This window comes from Oncorhynchus mykiss, chromosome 9 (genome assembly GCF_013265735.2).
Source record: "Oncorhynchus mykiss isolate Arlee chromosome 9, USDA_OmykA_1.1, whole genome shotgun sequence".
NCBI classification, from domain to species: Eukaryota; Metazoa; Chordata; class Actinopteri; order Salmoniformes; family Salmonidae; genus Oncorhynchus; species Oncorhynchus mykiss.
Window position 1 is genome coordinate 41,951,325 of NC_048573.1, and position 19,410 is coordinate 41,970,734.

At 41.1% G+C, this 19,410-nt stretch overlaps 2 protein-coding genes and 1 long non-coding RNA gene across 7 annotated transcripts in view; 2 read left to right on the plus strand and 1 right to left on the minus strand.

Moving 5' to 3' along the window:
• The window catches only part of LOC110532108 (tyrosine-protein kinase SRK3), a 21,776-nt gene extending 15,735 nt beyond the window's left edge, over positions 1-6,041 (plus strand). Inside the window, exons 4-8 of the mRNA XM_021615726.2 lie at positions 2,828-2,975; positions 3,339-3,497; positions 3,778-3,959; positions 4,191-4,347; positions 4,616-6,041. Coding sequence (XP_021471401.1) covers positions 2,828-2,975; positions 3,339-3,497; positions 3,778-3,959; positions 4,191-4,347; positions 4,616-4,815 — 846 coding nt within the window. The 3' untranslated portion in view covers positions 4,816-6,041. The remainder of the gene's footprint in view (positions 1-2,827; positions 2,976-3,338; positions 3,498-3,777; positions 3,960-4,190; positions 4,348-4,615) is intronic.
• Positions 3,851-17,629, minus strand: LOC110532110. Its single transcript, XR_002474808.2, has 3 exons — positions 17,503-17,629; positions 12,745-12,860; positions 3,851-3,981 (listed from the first exon to the last, which is right to left on the minus strand). It is a non-coding gene; the product is annotated as an uncharacterized LOC110532110 (long non-coding RNA).
• The window catches only part of LOC110532106 (intermediate filament family orphan 2), a 33,631-nt gene continuing 30,634 nt past the window's right edge, over positions 16,414-19,410 (plus strand). The window contains exon 1 of one of the 5 annotated variants that reach the window (XM_021615724.2): positions 16,414-18,640. In XM_021615724.2, the coding sequence (XP_021471399.2) occupies positions 18,105-18,640 (536 nt within the window). In that variant the 5' untranslated portion in view covers positions 16,414-18,104. The remainder of the gene's footprint in view (positions 18,641-19,410) is intronic. The other 4 variants (XM_021615720.2, XM_021615723.2, XM_021615722.2 and 1 more) reach the window with 4 other exon arrangements.

Consider the following 19,410-nt stretch of genomic DNA (forward strand, 5'->3'; position numbering starts at 1 on the left):
TGTGGATGGTGAATATGTTAGTGTTTGGGCCACATATTCCCCCAAAATCAAATCATATTTGTTAGAAATATGTGTTTTACTTTGACATCATTAGGGAATCAAGAAAATGTAGTGTAGAGGCAGGGATCAGGCTGTTTTTACTGGAGGCCTCTCAGTGATTCCAGTCTCTTCTCTCTTCCTTTCGAGTGGAGACGATGAGACTGAATCCGAGGCCGTGGAAAGCCACACAGACGCACACGCTTGCCCTTCACTCCAGGCCCTTTTTAGTTCACCATTTTGTTATTTCAAAATGTTCTACTTTTCATGCTTTTCTACTTTTCAATTTTTTTCAATTTTTTTATAGTGTTAGCATTTATATTTCTTAGCTGTTAGACTGATACTGTTGAAATATCATACATTATTTGATTGTAGATGTAGGACAGAAATCATTTTGGATACAATAAAACTACATGTTCAATTTGACAAACTCGTGGTTAGTGTTCGCCCTGAGATTGGAAGGTTGAGAGTTCGATCCCTGGCCGATTCATACCAAAGCCTCTAAAAATGGGACCCAATACAGCTCTGCTTGGCACTCCGCATTAAGGAGGTAGATTGGAGGTAAGGCCCTGCATTAGACAAGCATCCTGTCCAAAAGCCAAGGCTCGTGCAAGGCTACTTTTTATTTTTATGTTCAATTTGACTAAAGAGAAGAGTACATGAGAAGCTCATACCAAGACTAGTTGACCTCTTCGTGAGATTGAAGTTAGCTTCTTTTTTTCTTTAAAAAAAATATATTTGTGTTTTCTTCGTTGAATTATGTTGTGTAGTTAGATGTTCCAAGACAATCACAATGTTAATTCCACAGTAATTAAAGTATATAAAGATCAGGGATCATCAACGAGATTCAGCCGTAGGACAATTTTTATTTTTCTGAGCAGCAGCCCCGCAAGAAGCCCCGCAGAAGCCCAAACTGATATAATGTTTGACTAAAACATAATATTTTCATACCTTGCTTACCTTTGTATACGATCGCTATTATGTGTGAGAATACTTTGGAACCGATTTCCAAAATTAAAATCACTTGGACCTGCCTGACCTGTTACATAAAATACTGTACAACAATGAAAATACAAAGAAATATATACAGTACCAGTCAAAAGTTTGGACCCGCCTACTCATTCAAGGGTTTTTATGTATTGTTAATATTTTCTACATTGTAGAATAGTAGTGAAGACATAAACTATGAAATAACACACGGAATCATGTAGTAACTAAAAGTGTTAAACAAATCAACAACAAAAAATGGATTCTTCAAAGTAGCCAGCTTTGCATACTCTTGGCATTCTCTCAACAAGATTCACCTGTAATGCTTTTCCAACACCCTCGAAGGAGTTCCCACATCTGCTGAGCACTTGTTGGCTGCTTTTCCTTCACTCTGCGGTCCAACTCATCCCAAACCATCTCAATTGGGTTAAGGTCAGGTGATTTGTGGAGGCCAGGTCATCTGATGCAGCACTCCATCACACTCCTTTTTGGTCAAATAGCCCTTACACAGCCTGGAGGTATGTTGGGTCATTGTCCTGTTGAAAAACCAGATGTCCTGTTGAGCAAACCAGATGGGATGGTGTATCGCTGCAGAATGCTGTGGTAGCCATACTGGTTAAGTGTGCCTTGAATTCTAAATAAATCACTGACAGTGTAACCAGCAAAGCACCCCCACATCATCACACTTCCTCCTCCATGCTTCACTTTGGGAACCACACACGGAGATCATCCATTCACCTACTCTGCGTCTCGCAAAGACACGGCGGTTGGAACCAAGAATCTCAAATTTGGACTCATCAGACCAAAGGATAGATTTCCAACGGTCTAATGTCCATTGCTCGTGTTTCTTGGCCCAAGCAAGTCTTTTCTTCTTATTGGTGTCCTTTAGTAGTGGTTTCTTTGCAGCAATTCAACCATGAAATCCTGATTCATGCAATCTCCTCTGAACAGTTGATGTTGAGATGTGTCTGTTACTTGAACTCAAAGCATTTATTTGGGCTGTAATTTCTGAGGCTGGTAACTCTAATGAACTTATCCGCTACAACCAGATTGACTGACCTTCATGTCTTAAAGTAATGATGGGACTGTCATTTCTCTTTGCTTATTTGAGCTGTTCTTGCCATAATATGGACTTGGTCTTTTACCAAATAGCCATATCTTCTGTATACCACCCCTAGCTTTTCACAACAACTGATTTCGCACAACGCATTAAGAAGGAAAGACATTATTAAAAATGTACTTTCAACAAGGCACACCTGTTAATTGAAATGCATTCCACGTGACTACATCATGAAGCTGGTTGAGAGAATTCCAAGAGTGTGCAAAGAATCTCAAATATATCAAATATATTTTGATTTGTTTAACTTTTATTTGGTTACTACATGATTTCATAGTTTTGATGCCTTCACTATTATTCTACAACTTTTGGCTGGTAATGTATATATTTCCTTTTTTTGTTCTGAAAATAAATCCACCAGTTGAGGAACCCTGATATAGATCATCCTTTGTAGATTATTTATTGATCATTTCTTGATTGACACATTTCTTTTGTAGCATTTAATAATAAATGTGTATTTTTAAAAGAGCCTGTGTTTTTAAAGAAACTTCCCTATCTTTGAATGTACTAAAGCTATCTGAGCATCACACATGCTTAATTAAGCTTGGAGTTTGCAATTTCAGGACTACTTAATTGGTTCCGTTGTATTGGGCAAACAAAATGCAGCGCAGCTCAAGTATTTGAAAGTAGTCGCCATACTCGGTAGCTGTGAGTTCTGTGTGTCTAACAGTGTTGTGGTGTCCTCAGAGAGAGCTGTTTGACATGGAGCCTTGGGAGCGTCCTCGGGAGGAATTTAAACTGCACATGAAGCTGGGGGAGGGCCACTTTGGAGAGGTGTGGGAGGCCCTGTGGACCAGCCATAAAAAAAGGGTGGCCATCAAGATGCTTAAACAAGGTAAGCATGCTAGCTCTCTTTGCTATCATATTAACTACAGTGTTATACATTATTCTGCACACTACAAGCAGAATTTTGATATAGTCTTTCTGGGCATGATCACTGATCAAATTCAACTTGACGAGTTGATGAGGGAATTATTTTCAACAACATACTGCAGATGGGCAAATGCTGCAATGGTAAAAACGTTATTGCAGGCAAACACAATTACACACTTGCTCACCAAGTCAGTCCATTCAGGTCAGGGCCCTCACATTGTTCATAAAGTGATTTATAATGCGTCATGGTCAGTCCTAAGCTCCTTATCTCACACCTGAAGAGCACTGTTCTCAGCCTCGCTCTGTCTTTTTGTCTCTCCTGCAGAGGACACTAAGCTGGATGAGTTTGTGAAGGAGATCCAGGCCCTGAAGAACCTCCACCACCCCAAGCTCATCCAGCTGTTAGCCCTGTGTTCCAGAGGAGAGCCTGTCTACATAGTCACTGAGCTCATGACCAAAGGCAGCCTCAAGTCCTATCTGGGCAGTGAGTCAAACACACCCACATGTTCGGCTGCATGCAGTGTATGCTATGTGTTCACAGATGATTCTGCTAGACCAATAACATATGTAAGTCGACACACAACTTTTCATAGGGTGATGAGATGAAAAAAATCATGTCTAGGGCTCAGGGCTTGATTGGTTCAACAGTGACCTAACCAAGATCATTTTGGTATCGAAAACCGGTGAAGGTATGTGTTGGCGCAATTGAGTAACTATTCAGACCCTTATCGATCCTAACCAGTCTGCTCCCTGTGCTGTTCCAGCGCCGGAGGGTCAGGTGCTGACCTCTGCCCACCTCATCTACATGGGCAGCCAGGTTGGTGAGGGCATGGCCTACCTGGAGGACCGACATATCGTGCACAGGGACCTGGCGGCCAGGAACATCCTGGTGGGAGATGACCTGGTCTGTAAGGTGGCTGACTTTGGCCTGGCACGCATCATTAAGGTAAGGATGGAATGGATGTGAACTGTATGGGGAAATGAAGAGCGAGAACAGCCAATAAGTAAAGTTTTAAAAAAATGCTGTAGAAAAATATACTGTATGTTGGGCTGACCTATCGTGGTAAAGGAAACAATGTTCACTCTCAGATGAAGCAAGGAAAGGTCTTGCTTAAAAAGCCATTTTTTTCTGGACATTTCCAAGGGAATATGAAAAAAATGGTGTGTGTGTGTGTAGGACAGTGTGTACACGGCCAGTAGAACCACTAAGATCCCAGTGAGATGGACAGCCCCTGAGGCTGCTCTCTATCAGCGCTTCTCCGTCAAGTCTGACGTCTGGTCCTTCGGTGTGCTGCTCTACGAGATGATGTCACGAGGAAAGATGCCATACGACGGTGTGTCAAACCTTTTCAAGACTATATTCTCTGGTCTTGATTTTTTTTTTTTACAATTATACACCACGTGATCACAAGAGGAACAGTCAATCCTCATGACAGTTAATCTATTACCTCTATCTGTAAAAATGCTTTTCAATATTTCCCTCTGACGGATATTTCTCCCTCTGATTTAATATTTTTCTTCTCCCTCTTTCTTTCTCTCTCTTCACACACACACACACACACACACACACACACACACACACACACACACACACACACACAGGGAAGAGCAATACGGAGGTGCTGGAGCTCCTGTCGACAGGCTACAGGTTGCCCTCTCCCAGTAGGTGTCCCCCCAACATCTATCGCATCATGTTGGAGTGCTGGAATGCCGAGGCCTCCAACCGGCCCTCCTTCCACGCCCTGCACAGCCAGCTAGACACCATCTACACCCGCATCTACTTCAAGACCATTGAGGTCTAGGGCTGAAGGAGGAGGCCAAGGTGTGACTGCACTGACATAGACACTACAAAGCAGAGGGGACTGCAAGACATTATCTGAAATGGTGATCCTTTTTCAACAGGCTTTAGTCTATTTTGCCGGTTCTCTTGGTTGTTTTTAAATCAAGGTTATGTGCAATATAAAGCTCTTCCTGGAGGAGGGCAGGGGAAGTGGGGCCACTCTTAAGCCCACGGAGGCCCTATGCTACAGTATGCCAAACGGCCAGTCCTACAGAGAGTGCCTATACACTGACTATACAAAACATTAGGAACTCCAGCTCTTTCCATGCCATAGACTGACCAGGCGAAAGCTATGATCCCTGAAATCACCTGTTAAAGCTACTTCAATCAGTGTAGATAAAGGAGGAGACAGTTTCAAGAATGATTTTTAAACCTTGAGACAATTTAGACATGGATTGTGTATGTGTGATTAAGGCAGCCCTTCGCTCCTTTCTGATTTAGGGGGGTTGGGTTAAATGAGGAAAACACATTTCATTTGAATGTGTTTTCACATCATTTGTACAACTGACTAGGTATCCTCCTTTCCCAATCAGAGGATTAATGGGCAAGACAAAATATTTTAAGTGCCTTTGAACGGGATAGGGTAGTAGGGGCCAGGCGCACTGGTTTGAGTGTGTCAAGAACTGCAAAGCTGCTGGGTTTTTCACCCTCAACAGTTTCCTGGGTGTATCAAGAATGGTCCACCACCCAAAGGACATCCAGCCAACTCGACACAGTGGGAAGCGTTGGAGTCAACATGGGGCAGCATCCCTGTGGAACGCTTTCTACACCTTGTTGTACATGCCCTGACGAATTGAGGCTGGTCTGAGGGGAAAAAGGGGGTGCGACTCAATATTAGGAAGATGTTCCTAATGTTTAGTACACTCTGTGTATGTTTACACTACACAGACATGGCTCATAGAGACTTTGCTCACACAGTACACAGTGATGGAGGACATGGCCATTGAGACTGGAGAGTGATGAGCCATAGAGGACATCTTCTGGGATTTACTGTTCTACCAATGGAAGACAACTTTTTGAACTGTCAACGCATGATATTTAGAGATGTACTAATACAGTTTGGGAAATATGAGCCATAAATGTCCTTTATTCTTCCTTGATTTGAGTTTCTTCCATATTTTTGAGGTGTCCTCTCGACTACGCCATTGGGTATTTAACAAAAATTATAATAAATATTTTTTGGGATAACTGTCCTGTTTTCATTGTGTGTGTGGCCAACCAATATATTTTGCAATCCTCCATACGATAAGGGGAAAGCCACAATGACCTTAGCTGTCCATTACTGCTAATCATGTTGCTGAACTCATATGAATAGGCCTATGCGGTTAATCTTTTAGTGATAAGCTACTTTCTGAAACTGAAAACAGCTGTATAAACTAAACAAAAATTAACAGTTTACAATTTAGGCTACCTATACACGCTTTTATGAATATTTTATGTTAAAATTCCCATAGTTGAATTATATGCACAAATGTGGTTATTACATACTGTAGATAAGATTAATGATTTATACATGCACTAGATGACTACCAGTGGGTGCTGTTTTGAAGCCACCGGGCTTTCATCTTGGCACTCCCCCACCATTGTAAAAACATTTTGGAACTATAGAAATGCATGTAATATCTACATTTATTTTTTGCCACGTTTATTCTATTACAGACACCTTAAAGTTTAAATATGCATAAATCTTTCCGCCATTTCCTGGTTGCTAAAATTGTAATAGTTTGCCTAATTTCAGTTTGCGACAAAACAAGCAATGTACAGTGTAGAGAATCATTGTATCTAAACCGCTGTGAAAAATCTTAAACATAAAAATGAATATATATATATATATATATATATATATTATTTCACCTTTATTTAACCAGATAGGCTCGTTGAGAAAAAGTTCTGCGACCTGGCCAAGATAAAGCAAAGCAGTGCGACACAAACAACACAGTTACACATGGAATAAACAAACATACCGTCAATAACACAATAGAAAAAGTCTATATACAATGTGTGCAAATGAGGTAAGATAAGGGAGGTAAGGCAATAAATAGGCCATAGTGGCGAAATAATTACAATTTAGCAATTAAACACTGGAGTGATAGATGTGCAGAATATGAATGTGAAGTAGAGATACTGGGGTGTGCAAAGGAGCAAAAATAAATAACAGTATGGGGATGAGGTAGTTGGATGGGCTGTTTACAGATGGGCTATGTACAGGTGCAGTGATCTGTGAGCTGCTCTGACAGCTGGTGCTTAAAGATAGTGAGGGAGATATGAGTCTCCAGCTTCAGTGATTTTTGCAATTCGTTCCAGTCATTGGCAGCAGAGAACTGGAAGCAAGACAGCCAAAGGAAGAATTGGCTTTGGGGGTGACCAGTGAAATATACCTTCTGGAGCGCGTGCTACGGGTGGGTGCTGCTATGATGACCAGTGAGCTGAGATAAAGTGAGGCTTTACCTAGCAGAGACTTTTAGATGACCTGGAGCCAGTGGGTTTGGCGACGAATATGAAGCGAGGGCCAGCCAACGAGAGCATACAAGTCGCAGTGGTGGGTAGTATGTGGGGCTTTGGTGACAAAATGTATGGCACTGTGATAGACTGCATCCAATTTGCTGAGTAGAGTGTTAAAGGCTATAGTCAGTTTTACAAGGGTATGTTTGGCAGCATGAGTGAAGGATGCTTTGTTGCGAAATAGGAAGCTGATTCTAGATGTAATTTTGGACTGGAGATGCATAATGTCTGGGGGAAGAAAAAAAAAAAAAAATATATATATATATATATATCCTTAAAGTATACTTTTTTGAAAGTTCTGAAGTTACTGTCCACACTGCAAAAAAAAATGACAAAGTAATTTTGTCCTTGAAACATTTAATTGAGCACCACAGTGAAAATGTCATAATACTCTTAAAACCTAGTGGTCAAACACGGAAATGCTTCCAATCAATTTGTCCACTATTCATTTTTCCCTTAGGGGATTTTAGAAACACTTCAAATTAAGTATGTGTTTGGTGCAGACTTACCATGGCACGAAGTTTGGATAACTGTGTAATTCTCTCTCGGACAAGGTGAGTTTAATCAATATAAAGTATTGGACTTCTTCTGTCCCCTTTCTCTCTGTCTTAGTTAGCCACTGACAACACTTTAGCTAGCTCATTAGCAGAGCACTAGATCAGTAGGCTAGATCAAATATATATATATATATATGTTTTACTTAGCCTAGATAATTGTTTGTACAGTATGTCCACTTTGATGTCTATTTCAGACCTTATGGCATTTTTCAAGGATGAGCACTAATGAGGAGAATGCCACTATGTCTGGTCATGTGGAAAAGACCACTGGAAGTCTGGTCATGTGGAAAAGACCACTAGAAGTCTGGTCATGTGGAGAAGTGCAGCTATAGTGAGGGGCAATTTCCTGGTTGGTCAGGGCCAGCATTATGGATAATCCTGTGTTGGTGTGTACATTCTCACTCAATCAACATTTATTTGGCATATTCACAAGATATAGTGGGGTGTATAAGGGAATATGACATTGCATTGTACTGTGTACTATTTAAGTAACAAATTGTTTTATGCTTTCCCACAGTGCCAACAACCCCCACAGAGACCTCCTGTCCCACTACCAACCAAGCAAGAGTTTTTCCAGGAACATCAGTGCAAAGGGCTTGGTAGGAAACGTTGTTCATACAGAATGGCAGACATTACGCTCGTTACAAGTATTTTGAGTATACTTGAGAAATGAATATTCAATTACATTGAGTTAGAATATTTACCTACAGTGCCTTGCGAAAGTATTCGGCCCCCTTGAACTTTGCGACCTTTTGCCACATTTCAGGCTTCAAACATAAAGATATAAAACTGTATTTTTTTGTGAAGAATCAACAACAAGTGGGACACAATCATGAAGTGGAACGACATTTATTGGATATTTCAAACTTTTTTAACAAATCAGAAACTGAAAAATTGGGCGTGCAAAATTATTCAGCCCCTTTACTTTCAGTGCAGCAAACTCTCTCCAGAAGTTCAGTGAGGATCTCTGAATGATCCAATGTTGACCTAAATGACTAATGATGATAAATACAATCCACCTGTGTGTAATCAAGTCTCCGTAAAAATGCACCTGCACTGTGATAGTCTCAGAGGTCTGTTAAAAGCGCAGAGAGCATCATGAAGAACAAGGAACACACCAGGCAGGTCCGAGATACTGTTGTGAAGAAGTTTAAAGCCGGATTTGGATACAAAAAGATTTCCCAAGCTTTAAACATCCCAAGGAGCACTGTGCAAGCGATAATATTGAAATGGAAGGAGTATCAGACCACTGCAAATCTACCAAGACCTGGCCGTCCCTCTAAACTTTCAGCTCATACAAGGAGAAGACTGATCAGAGATGCAGCCAAGAGGCCCATGATCACTCTGGATGAACTGCAGAGATCTACAGCTGAGGTGAGAGACTCTGTCCATAGGACAACAATCAGTCGTATATTGCACAAATCTGGCCTTTATGGAAGAGTGGCAAGAAAGCCATTTCTTAAAGATATCCATAAAAAGTGTTGTTTAAAGTTTGCCACAAGCCACCTGGGAGACACACCAAACATGTGGAAGAAGGTGCTCTGGTCAGATGAAACCAAAATTGAACTTTTTGGCAACAATGCAAAACGTTATGTTTGGCGTAAAAGCAACACAGCTGAACACACCATCCCCACTGTCAAACATGGTGGTGGCAGCATCATGGTTTGGGCCTGCTTTACTTCAGCAGGGACAGGGAAGATGGTTAAAATTGATGGGAAGATGGATGGAGCCAAATACAGGACCATTCTGGAAGAAAACCTGATGGAGTCTGCAAAAGACCTGAGACTGGGACGGAGATTTGTCTTCCAACAAGACAATGATCCAAAACATAAAGCAAAATCTACAATGGAATGGTTCAAAAATAAACATATCCAGGTGTTAGAATGGCCAAGTCAAAGTCCAGACCTGAATCCAATCGAGAAACTGTGGAAAGAACTGAAAACTGCTGTTCACAAATGCTCTCCATCCAACCTCACTGAGCTCGAGCTGTTTTGCAAGGAGGAATGGGAAAAAATGTCAGTCTCTCGATGTGCAAAACTGAGAGACATACCCCAAGCGACTTACAGCTGTAATCGCAGCAAAAGGTGGCGCTACAAAGTATTAACTTAAGGGGGCTGAATAATTTTGCAAACCCAATTTTTCAGTTTTTGATTTGTTAAAAAAGTTTGAAATATCCAATAAATGTCGTTCCACTTCATGATTGTGTCTCACTTATTGTTGATTCTTCACAAAAAAATACAGTTTTATATCTTTATGTTTGAAGCCTGAAATGTGGCAAAAGGTCGCAAAGTTCAAGGGGGCCGAATACTTTCGCAAGGCACTGTACCTCCTCTCTCAGGTAAGACCATGGCCCGTATGTTATGGTTAAATTAATAAATGGTGCGTACATTCTCACTATAATTGACCCATATTCCATCAATATTATGTTATCAAAAATCTAAATCTATGTTTATTTGGCAAATGCACAGGATACAGTGGTGTGTGTGTATACTGGAATACGACATTACATTGTTCCGTGTACTACGGAAGTAACTATTTCTATTTTATGTTTTCACACAGTGCCAACAACCCCCAAAGACTCAGACTCATCCCTCCTGTCCCACTACCAACCAAGCAAGAGTTTCTCCAGGAACACCAGTGCAAAGGACTTGGTAGGAAACATTTCTTCATACAGAATGGCAGATATGCTCGTTACAAGTATTTGACCTTTTCCTGATGAAACTTGAGAAATGAATACAACAGTTCATTGACATTTGCGATAATAAGTGAGTTCAATACATTTTAGTGATATGGTTATTTTTTTCTCCCAACAGCTTCCAAACCACTGTAAAATATATTTTCCTTAACTAAACATATTGTATTTTCAGCTGTTTGAAGCTGGTGTACAAAACCCCAAAAGTAAAAGAAGCAAAAACGGAACTTAACAGGAAGCACGTTGCAGCTTTAACCGAGGCAGTGTTGTTCAGTACTATTTGGTGACCGATTCGGCCATAACTAGCTAGTACCACCACAAGCTAAATTTAGCTAGCTAGTTGTGTTAGCAATCTAGCTAACTAGCCTCAGTGCCTCTCATTAGGTGCAAAACTGTAGAAATGTTTTGACAATAATGTCAGAGAGTGAAGGAAAGACTTTGGCTTGATGACTCGTATTCGTCTTGGAGTAACTATATATGTATGTTGTAGCTAACTAGCTAACATGTCTGTGAGATGTCGCATATTCTACACTATGCCACTACAGTAGGAATACAGAGAACACCACTTGTGGCAAAGGTTTTCCTAAGAATGCTGAGCTGAAGGGAAAAAATCACTATGTGGATGGGACATTTCTGCTGAGATGGAGTGAGAACATTCTATAACTGTCTGTGCCATGCTGAGAGAGAGAGACAGAGACAGCCCTCCCTCGGCCTTAACATCAGCACCACAGGTAACTTCCACAAAGTTGTGAACGATCTGAGAGACGATGCCTTCTATGACATCAAAAGGAACATACAATTTGACATACCAATTATGTCGAATCAGTTATAGAAACCATTGCCCTTCATGGTTGTGAGGTATGGTGTCCGCTCACCAACCAAGAATTGGAAAAAACAAAATGGGAAAAACACCAAATTGAGACTGCATGCAGAATTCTGCAAAAATATTCTCAGTGTAAAACACCAAATAATGCAGGCAGAGCAGAATTAGGCCGATACCGGCTAATTATCAAAATCCAGAATAGAGCAGTTACATTCTACAAGCACCTAAAAGGAAGCGATTCCAAAACCTTCCATAACAAAGCCATCACCTACAGAGAGATGAACCTGGAGAAGAGTCCCCTAAGCAAGCTTGTCCTGGGGCTCTGTTCACAAACAGACCCCACAGAACCCCAGGACAGCAACACAATAAGACCCAACCAAATCATGAGAAAACGTTAAAGATAATTACTTGACACATTGGAAAGAATTAACAAAAAAACAGTAAACTAGAAAGATATTTGGCCCTAAACATAAGGGTACACAGTGGCAGAATACCTGACCACTGTGACTGACCCAAACTTAAGGAAAGCTTTGACCATGTACATACTCAGTGAGGATAGCCTTGCTATTGAGAAAGGCCGCCGTAGGCAGACCTGGCTCAAGATAAGACAGGCCATGTGTACACTGCCCACAAAATGAGGTGGAAACAGCTGCACTTCCTAACCTCCTGCCAAATGTATGACCATATTAGAGAAACACACATATTTTCCTCAGATTACACAGACCCACAAATAATTTGAAAAGAATCCTAATTTTGATCAACTCCCATTATCTATTAGGTGAAGATTTGAGACCTGCTGCCACAAGAAAAGGGCAACCAGTGAACAAACACCATTGTATATACAACCCATATGTAGTGGTTGTATGTTCCCTTTTTTACTTTAACTATTTGCACATTGTTACAACACTGTATATAGACATAATATGACATTTGAAATGTCTTTATTATTTTGGAACTTTTGTGAGTGTAATGTCTACTGTTCATTTATTGTTTATTTCACTTTTGTTTATCTATTTCACTTGCTTTGGCAATGTAAACGTATGTTTCCCATGCCAATAAAGCCCCTTGAATTGAATTGAGAGAGAGAGCATCTAAGGATGGGAGAGCCATCACTTCTGACAGATCTCCTTGCTGAGGGTGGCATTAAACATCATGCAGCCATTGCTTTTCCTTTACTTTTTCCTTAACCTTTTTAAATATTGGAAGTTAGTAATTCCACTAAAACTGTTTGGCTAGCTAGCTGACGAACAAACTCTGCAGATATATCTTCAAATTCATTGTTGTAAACTATTGTATCATATTTGATGGGTTACTGACCGGTCTGTCCTCAGGCTCGATCTGCTGTCGTCTCTACAACTGGACGGTCACCCTCGCATCGCACTGGAACAGGATGTCCATGCACCGGATGGCTTGAGGGATGCACTCCTGTTGGACTGGAAAACAAAGAGACATTTGGTCAGTGGTTGTTTTTTTCCAATGCATTATAACCATCTTTATCTGTACAGGAAATGCATTGTTTATCATAACACAAACACACCTTGGACAATGAGACAAGTGGTCCCTCAACACCCAATCCTTGTGCCTCATTGTTTGTTCTTGTTTTCCCAATCAACAGCTACTTCACTGATGAGTGGGTCTTGGAGGTTTACAAGTCTGCACAAGCACATTACTATAACAACGCAGATAAGGTGGGTTGAATCTCAGGATTTTGAAATATTTTCGTTGAGCATTTGCCATCTCAACATGGATCCTGTTTCTCTATATGTCTTTTGTGAGTGAGATCCATCTCTGTTAACCTGCCCGGGGTTCAGAAATGGAGGAATGTTCACAGTGACTCCTGCAGGCATTAAGCTCTGGATCAAGAAACCTTTGTATGCCAAAATCATGTCTCCAGATGTGAAGATCTTCTCAAACCCTGACTTCTGGACAATGGCTTTGTCCGACACTGGTCCTGAATACAGATCGCTGCAGTATGTTATCACCGAATTAGGTGCAATTCCCAGGAGTAGCTTGAAGGAGCGCATTGAACGGTACACAGAGTAGGTTTGCATCTGCAAGTCCATCTGACCTGGAGTAGCAACTTCTATGTCAGTACAGTCAATGACCATCCTCCAGTTTTTGCTGGACCTCTGAAAAGAAGCAGACAAGTACCTTTGGTTCTTCTCCTGACTTGTAACAGTCGCCATGATGCTAATGAAAAAAAGCTTGTGGATCACGTGAATAAAAGTGATGATATTACATTGCTGACTGCTTGCACTACAACAGAATAGTTGAGCCAAGTACAAGTTGGTGTAGCTGTGACCCAACTTCATAAACTCCATGAACACTTAATCCTCAAATGACAGCACCTCAACCCTCCACTTGGCAAAGTATACGACACGGTCCTTGTAACGTTCCAAGTAGTCAACAACAATGTTGAACATGTGGAAGTCCTGTTCCCATCCTAAGTAATTTATTAGACAGCTGTGATGCTGAATACCTGTTGCGGGTATACAGCTGATTTTCCTGTAGAACCTTCAACAGCACCAATGTTTCCTCACGATACACCTCAGTGAAAACATTCTGCAACGGCCAAGGGACCTGGTACTTCATCGTCTGCCATGGTGGATGTGTCTGGATCGTCCTCTTCTGCCATGGTGGATGAGATACCGTTTCTGGTAAATACAGGGCTATTTCTCTTTCCCAACAGAAAATGTCAGCACCAGACCTAAGTGTTGTCACTGGGTTTCCGGTCCACCCGTGTGAAAGACGGGGGAATTTGTTGCTAGGTTGATAACTAAAATGGTAACATCTATATTAAAGTACCATCACCCACAGACTTGACTATAGTAATGGGGAAAATAGACTGGGCTTTGGTCTATCTGCACATCTGAAATACTACTATGTGGATGGGACATTTCTGCTGGGATGGAGGAATTATCTGGAATGCTCAACTAGATGATCAGGACAGTCTAGGGTACTATTTGCTTGAAGAGGTGAAGTCTTGCGATGAGCTATACGACTGTACCTCTGATTGTAATTCTCAAGAAGAAAGTTAAAACCCTCAGCCGAGAGGTCACTGAGGAGGACCAACAGTGGTAGGGGGATCATCTGATAGGGACTGACATGCAGAGACGGAATTTAAGGATTTTGGGCACTGGCCACCCGAGCCAGTAGACCACAATTTCTACTAGACTGGGTAACATTCGGGTCCTAAATCTGTGGAATGCGATGTTAGTAAAGGTAAACTTTCACTGCTGCGTCAGGCTAGTGTCGTGAAAATTCTAATCAAGTGAGAGAGACTTTGTCATTACTTCAAACAATCAATCTTTATTTGATATTGATTAATCATTGCAATAATGGAGCTGGTCAACGACCCACCCATAGGTGATTCGTTGAGAGCCCATTGATTCTGAGTTGGGGCTTGTCTTATGTAGCCTAACCTTGTTACATTTCCTTAATCCACCACAACTGTCTCAATGTGTCGAACCACCCAATATCTACTGGATGAGGTGGCTAAATATTCTGAGTCCTCTGTGTTCTCCTGTGAGTACTAAAAACTGTTTGTTCTTAGAATAGACATGAGAGACTTTGTTCGGAACAGAGACACCTCGTTACGAACATGCAAGTTTCAGAGTACAGAGGGTGGGGGTAGAACAAGTGATGTGCAAGTGGTGAATTAGGTAGAGAGGTATGTGAAGACAGCAATTTACACAACCAGAGTAACAGGATTGTCCACACCTATCATTTATATAAACCTTAAATTAATACTAATTCACATTTTTATCCACATGGTGACATGCTAACTGACGTTAACCCACCAGGGCAGAGATATTTAGCTAGCTAGTTAAGGTTAGCTCACTGTTCGTGTCGTCAGAGTTTTCCATGTGGTGAAATTTTAGCTAGCCCACCAGGGCAGGGATATTTAGCTAACATTTAGCTTGTTACGTTAGCTCATCTTTTGTGTAAGACATTTCCCCAGATCCCACATGCTAGTTAGTCTGTCAGGGCAGGGATATTTCATGTTAGCTAGATATCGCTAACATTAGGCACATTCGCTAGCATTTCACCGTCTGTTGAGAAAGTCTGACAACACGGCGATGATACGGTGCAACGTATGTAGCTAATGTAGCTAACTAGCCAACCAAGGTGGCTAACTAACTAACACCAGGTCATATTTATCTAGTTTTCTAGTTAATATTAGCTCATCGTTCATGTAGTCAGACTTTTCTACGTGGCGAAAATGCTAGCTAACTAACTATCCTTTCCCTAGTGTCGGGCTTGCATTAGCAAGCAAGTCTGACTACACGAACGGCAAGTTAACTAATCAAATCAAAACAAATGTATTCATAAAGCCCTTCTTACATCAGCTGATTTCACAAAGTGCTGTACAGAAACCCAACCTAAAAACCCTAACAGCAAGCAATGCCAGGTGTAGAAGCACTAGCTAGCTAACTAAATATCCCTGCCCTGGGCAAGTGTTAGCTAGCATCTCACCATGTGGAAAAATATGACTACATGAACCATGAGCTAACGTTAACTAGCTGGCTAGCTCACAAAGGATTTGTCAATAATAAAAAGCTAACAACTGTCATTATGCTAGTCTACGCTGGTTTCCTTTTACTTGTAAGGAAGGTAATGTGCGGTGTCGTGGAAATATTGAATCAAATATTTCTCAGCTGCCGGTGCTTGTGAATTCAAATAGACTTTATTACAAAAAGTAACACAGCCGAGCAATTCCATGGAAGAACTGACTCACCATTCTCATTACTTTGCTTTTATACAGTCTTACCCTTACATAACATTGTCACCCCCCTTTCATGTAAATTATTGATACCTTCTAGCCTTGGCCACCCTAATCTTGCTGCCTTTCCTATTAGGGCATAGATTCTATTGGTGGCGTTACACACAGACATGCACACACCTACTGCAGGTCTAATGGTGCCTATAACTGATTAGCTAATGTTCCTGTCCAAAGGTCTTCACAAGTTCAGGCCAATGTTGCCTTCACAAGATCAGATATGGCCCAGACCAGTCACGTCTTGTTGGTCTACCTTGCCTCATCCACACGGATTCTGCTTACGTTTTATTTTTTACATGTCTAATATTTAAACTTATATCAATTCTTCTTTCTACTTCAAAGAGAACAGTATAGGTACTGAAAATCACCAGATGACTGGAAATTCTCTAACAGCGGCAAGTAACTACAGTTGGTGGTTACCTAGCAAATTTTCATAAGCACCTAGCTAGCTAACCACGGATCTTTTACCTACCCAAAATAGCTTGTTAGCAGCTAGAAAACAGAACTTACCTTATTACACGGCTCCAGCAACGCCTCTCGCTTACAGAGGTCGGAAAATTATAAAATGCATGTGTGCTTATTAAAATAGTGGTTACAATCCGGTATATAGCACTGAACCATACTTGCTTCTGATCGACGGAGATGCCTAAGGTTAACTAGTTAGCTACAAAGGCCAGGGTCATGTAAAAAAATTATAGTAATTAAACAATGCTAAGATAGGTCATTTGAAAAATGCGAAACAATACAAAGGAGAAATACACAATATAAATTATTTAAACGAGAAACTACAAAAACACTATAATATCTACTAGTTATTCTACTTGCTAGGTTACTTTCTACTTGTCGATGAGAGTTTGCATGGAGAAATGTGGAATTTGTTCCTACACTGCAACACTGCCTTGAGTTATGATGTCAAAGCTTGCTGAGGATGTGTAATTCTATGATAGCCACATTAGCGGCTAATTATCATTTCATTTCGGGGGTAAATACAGGCAAATATATTGATAAAAGTGAGAGATTTACACTGTTATCAAAACATCACGCCAGGGTAAGCCTACATGAAAGACAGACCTTATTTGAAGTGGTTTTAAAATCCCCTATGGGAAAAATGAATGGTGGAAAAACGATTGGAAACATTTCCGTGTTTGACTGCTAGCCTAGGTTTTATGTGTATTATGACTCATATTGTGGTACTCTACTGAAATACTGTAGAATTCCATTCATTCTTATGGAGGACTGCACTTTCTGGGAAGTGCCAATATGGCCGACTGGTGGCTTCGGAGCCTCTCACTTACCAATACATCAGCAATCCAGGGTGTATCAGGGGAGATTGTAGAAGAGAGTGCGGGGCGAAGGAGCGGAGAGGGTGTTTTCGTTTGGCTGTAACATGATACCAGTAACGGGAACACAGCTATGGGACAGTAGACATATCCTTGATTTCATGCATTTCGGCGGTAACGCTATCTGGTTCAGTGCTAGGACGACTATCAAAAAAGGATGGGTGTCGCAGAACAAATGAATGAAGGCGAATGATTTTGGAAAAACTAGCAGCAGCAATTGACAGAGAAGTTGCGCAGGCTACATAGCCTAGGGCTATCAGAATAGCCTAGTAAACCGTTTTGCATGGAGATGCATTCACGTCAACAGCATCATGAAGAAGGTGACATATGGCGTTTATGTTTGTGTCGTGTCTACGTTCCTACTTTGTCTAAGATAACACAGTGACACGGCGTTCACAGCAAGATTTGTAGACGCATAAAATAATTTCAAAGAATCACTTCATCGCGGACCTCAGCTTGGAGGATTGGCCTATTTTTACGGTAGGGCGGGGGTGAAAAATCCAGTAGTACGCTAGTTGAAGTTGACCCCTCAGAATACCGGGAACATTTTCAGTGGAATGTATTGCTCATTTAACTCAAACAAAATTATGAATTCGATGGTCTTTGCTGAGGCTTTGCCATCTTCGGGTGCCTCTGCGTTCCCAGTAGGAGCGCCAGCCTCTGGTGCTAGGGTGTCTAGTGCCCTACGGAACGATTTGGGTTCCAACATTCATGCCTTGAAAACCCTTAACCTGCGATTTCGATGTTTCCTAGCTAAAGTTCATGAATTGGAGCGTAGAAACAAGTTGTTAGAAAATCAACTACAGCAAGCTTTAGAGCAATCCCGCTACAGAGCCTACTTTAGCCGAGAACAAGCCACCCAAACGGGCTATTTGGACTTTTTTCTGGCTCGGCCACGGGTACCCGGTACGATATGGAGCTTTACCCACACAAGGAGGTTTGGGGACCGAATCGAGACTATCCACAGCCCTGGGGTGTCATGGATGCAGCCGGATGGTGTTGGAATTCAAGTCGACACCGTCACCCCTGAACTGCGAGCCCTTTACAATGTGTTGGCTAAAGTCAAAAGAGATAGAGATGAGTACAGAAAAAAGTAAGTGATGTCACTTTCTTTTAGCACTTTAAATTGTTAAATTGACAATCAAGCCATTGTCCACGTGTCTGATATGTTTTAACTCAGACTATTTCACAGGTTGTTGAGAAACTTGTTGAACTTGTTTACAAGTTGTTGACAAGGTGTTGCTTACGTTATTACATTTACATAGCAATAGACCTTCGGTTCAGAGGTTTGAGCTTCTTGGTGTAATGCCTTAGACTTTGGCTGATGGTCCCAGGTTCAACTTTTTTTGAATAGATTTTTTATTTAACCTTTATTTAACCAGGCAAGTCAGTTAAGAACAAATTCTGTTTTGGCTACTCCCTGATATGCTGCATTAGTGTCAGAAGTGGGGTGGCTATGTTGGTAGGCCAATGTAATCATGCCTCATTGTTAAGAGGCGAAAGGGTTTTGTAATAGTGAAGCGCATGATGTGCTCTCAGAAATGAGACTGGTAGTTAACCTTACAACACCTAGAACTTCGTTAAGAGGTTTGAGCCCCTTGGTGCAATGGCTATGGTGTTGGTCTGACAGTTAGAACACAATCCCTAAACCCTGAATTCACTATGTGCACCAAATAATAGCATTCCTATTCCCACTACTATGCCATTACACAGTTACTATGGGACATGTTAACACAATGTTTTAACTAGTGTAATTCCAATGTTATTACACAAGTCTGAATGTCAGTTAGTACCTCAAAAGGTTGAGTCTGTATCTTCTACCCATGCCATATTTTGTATATTGATTTTTAAAAATACATCAGC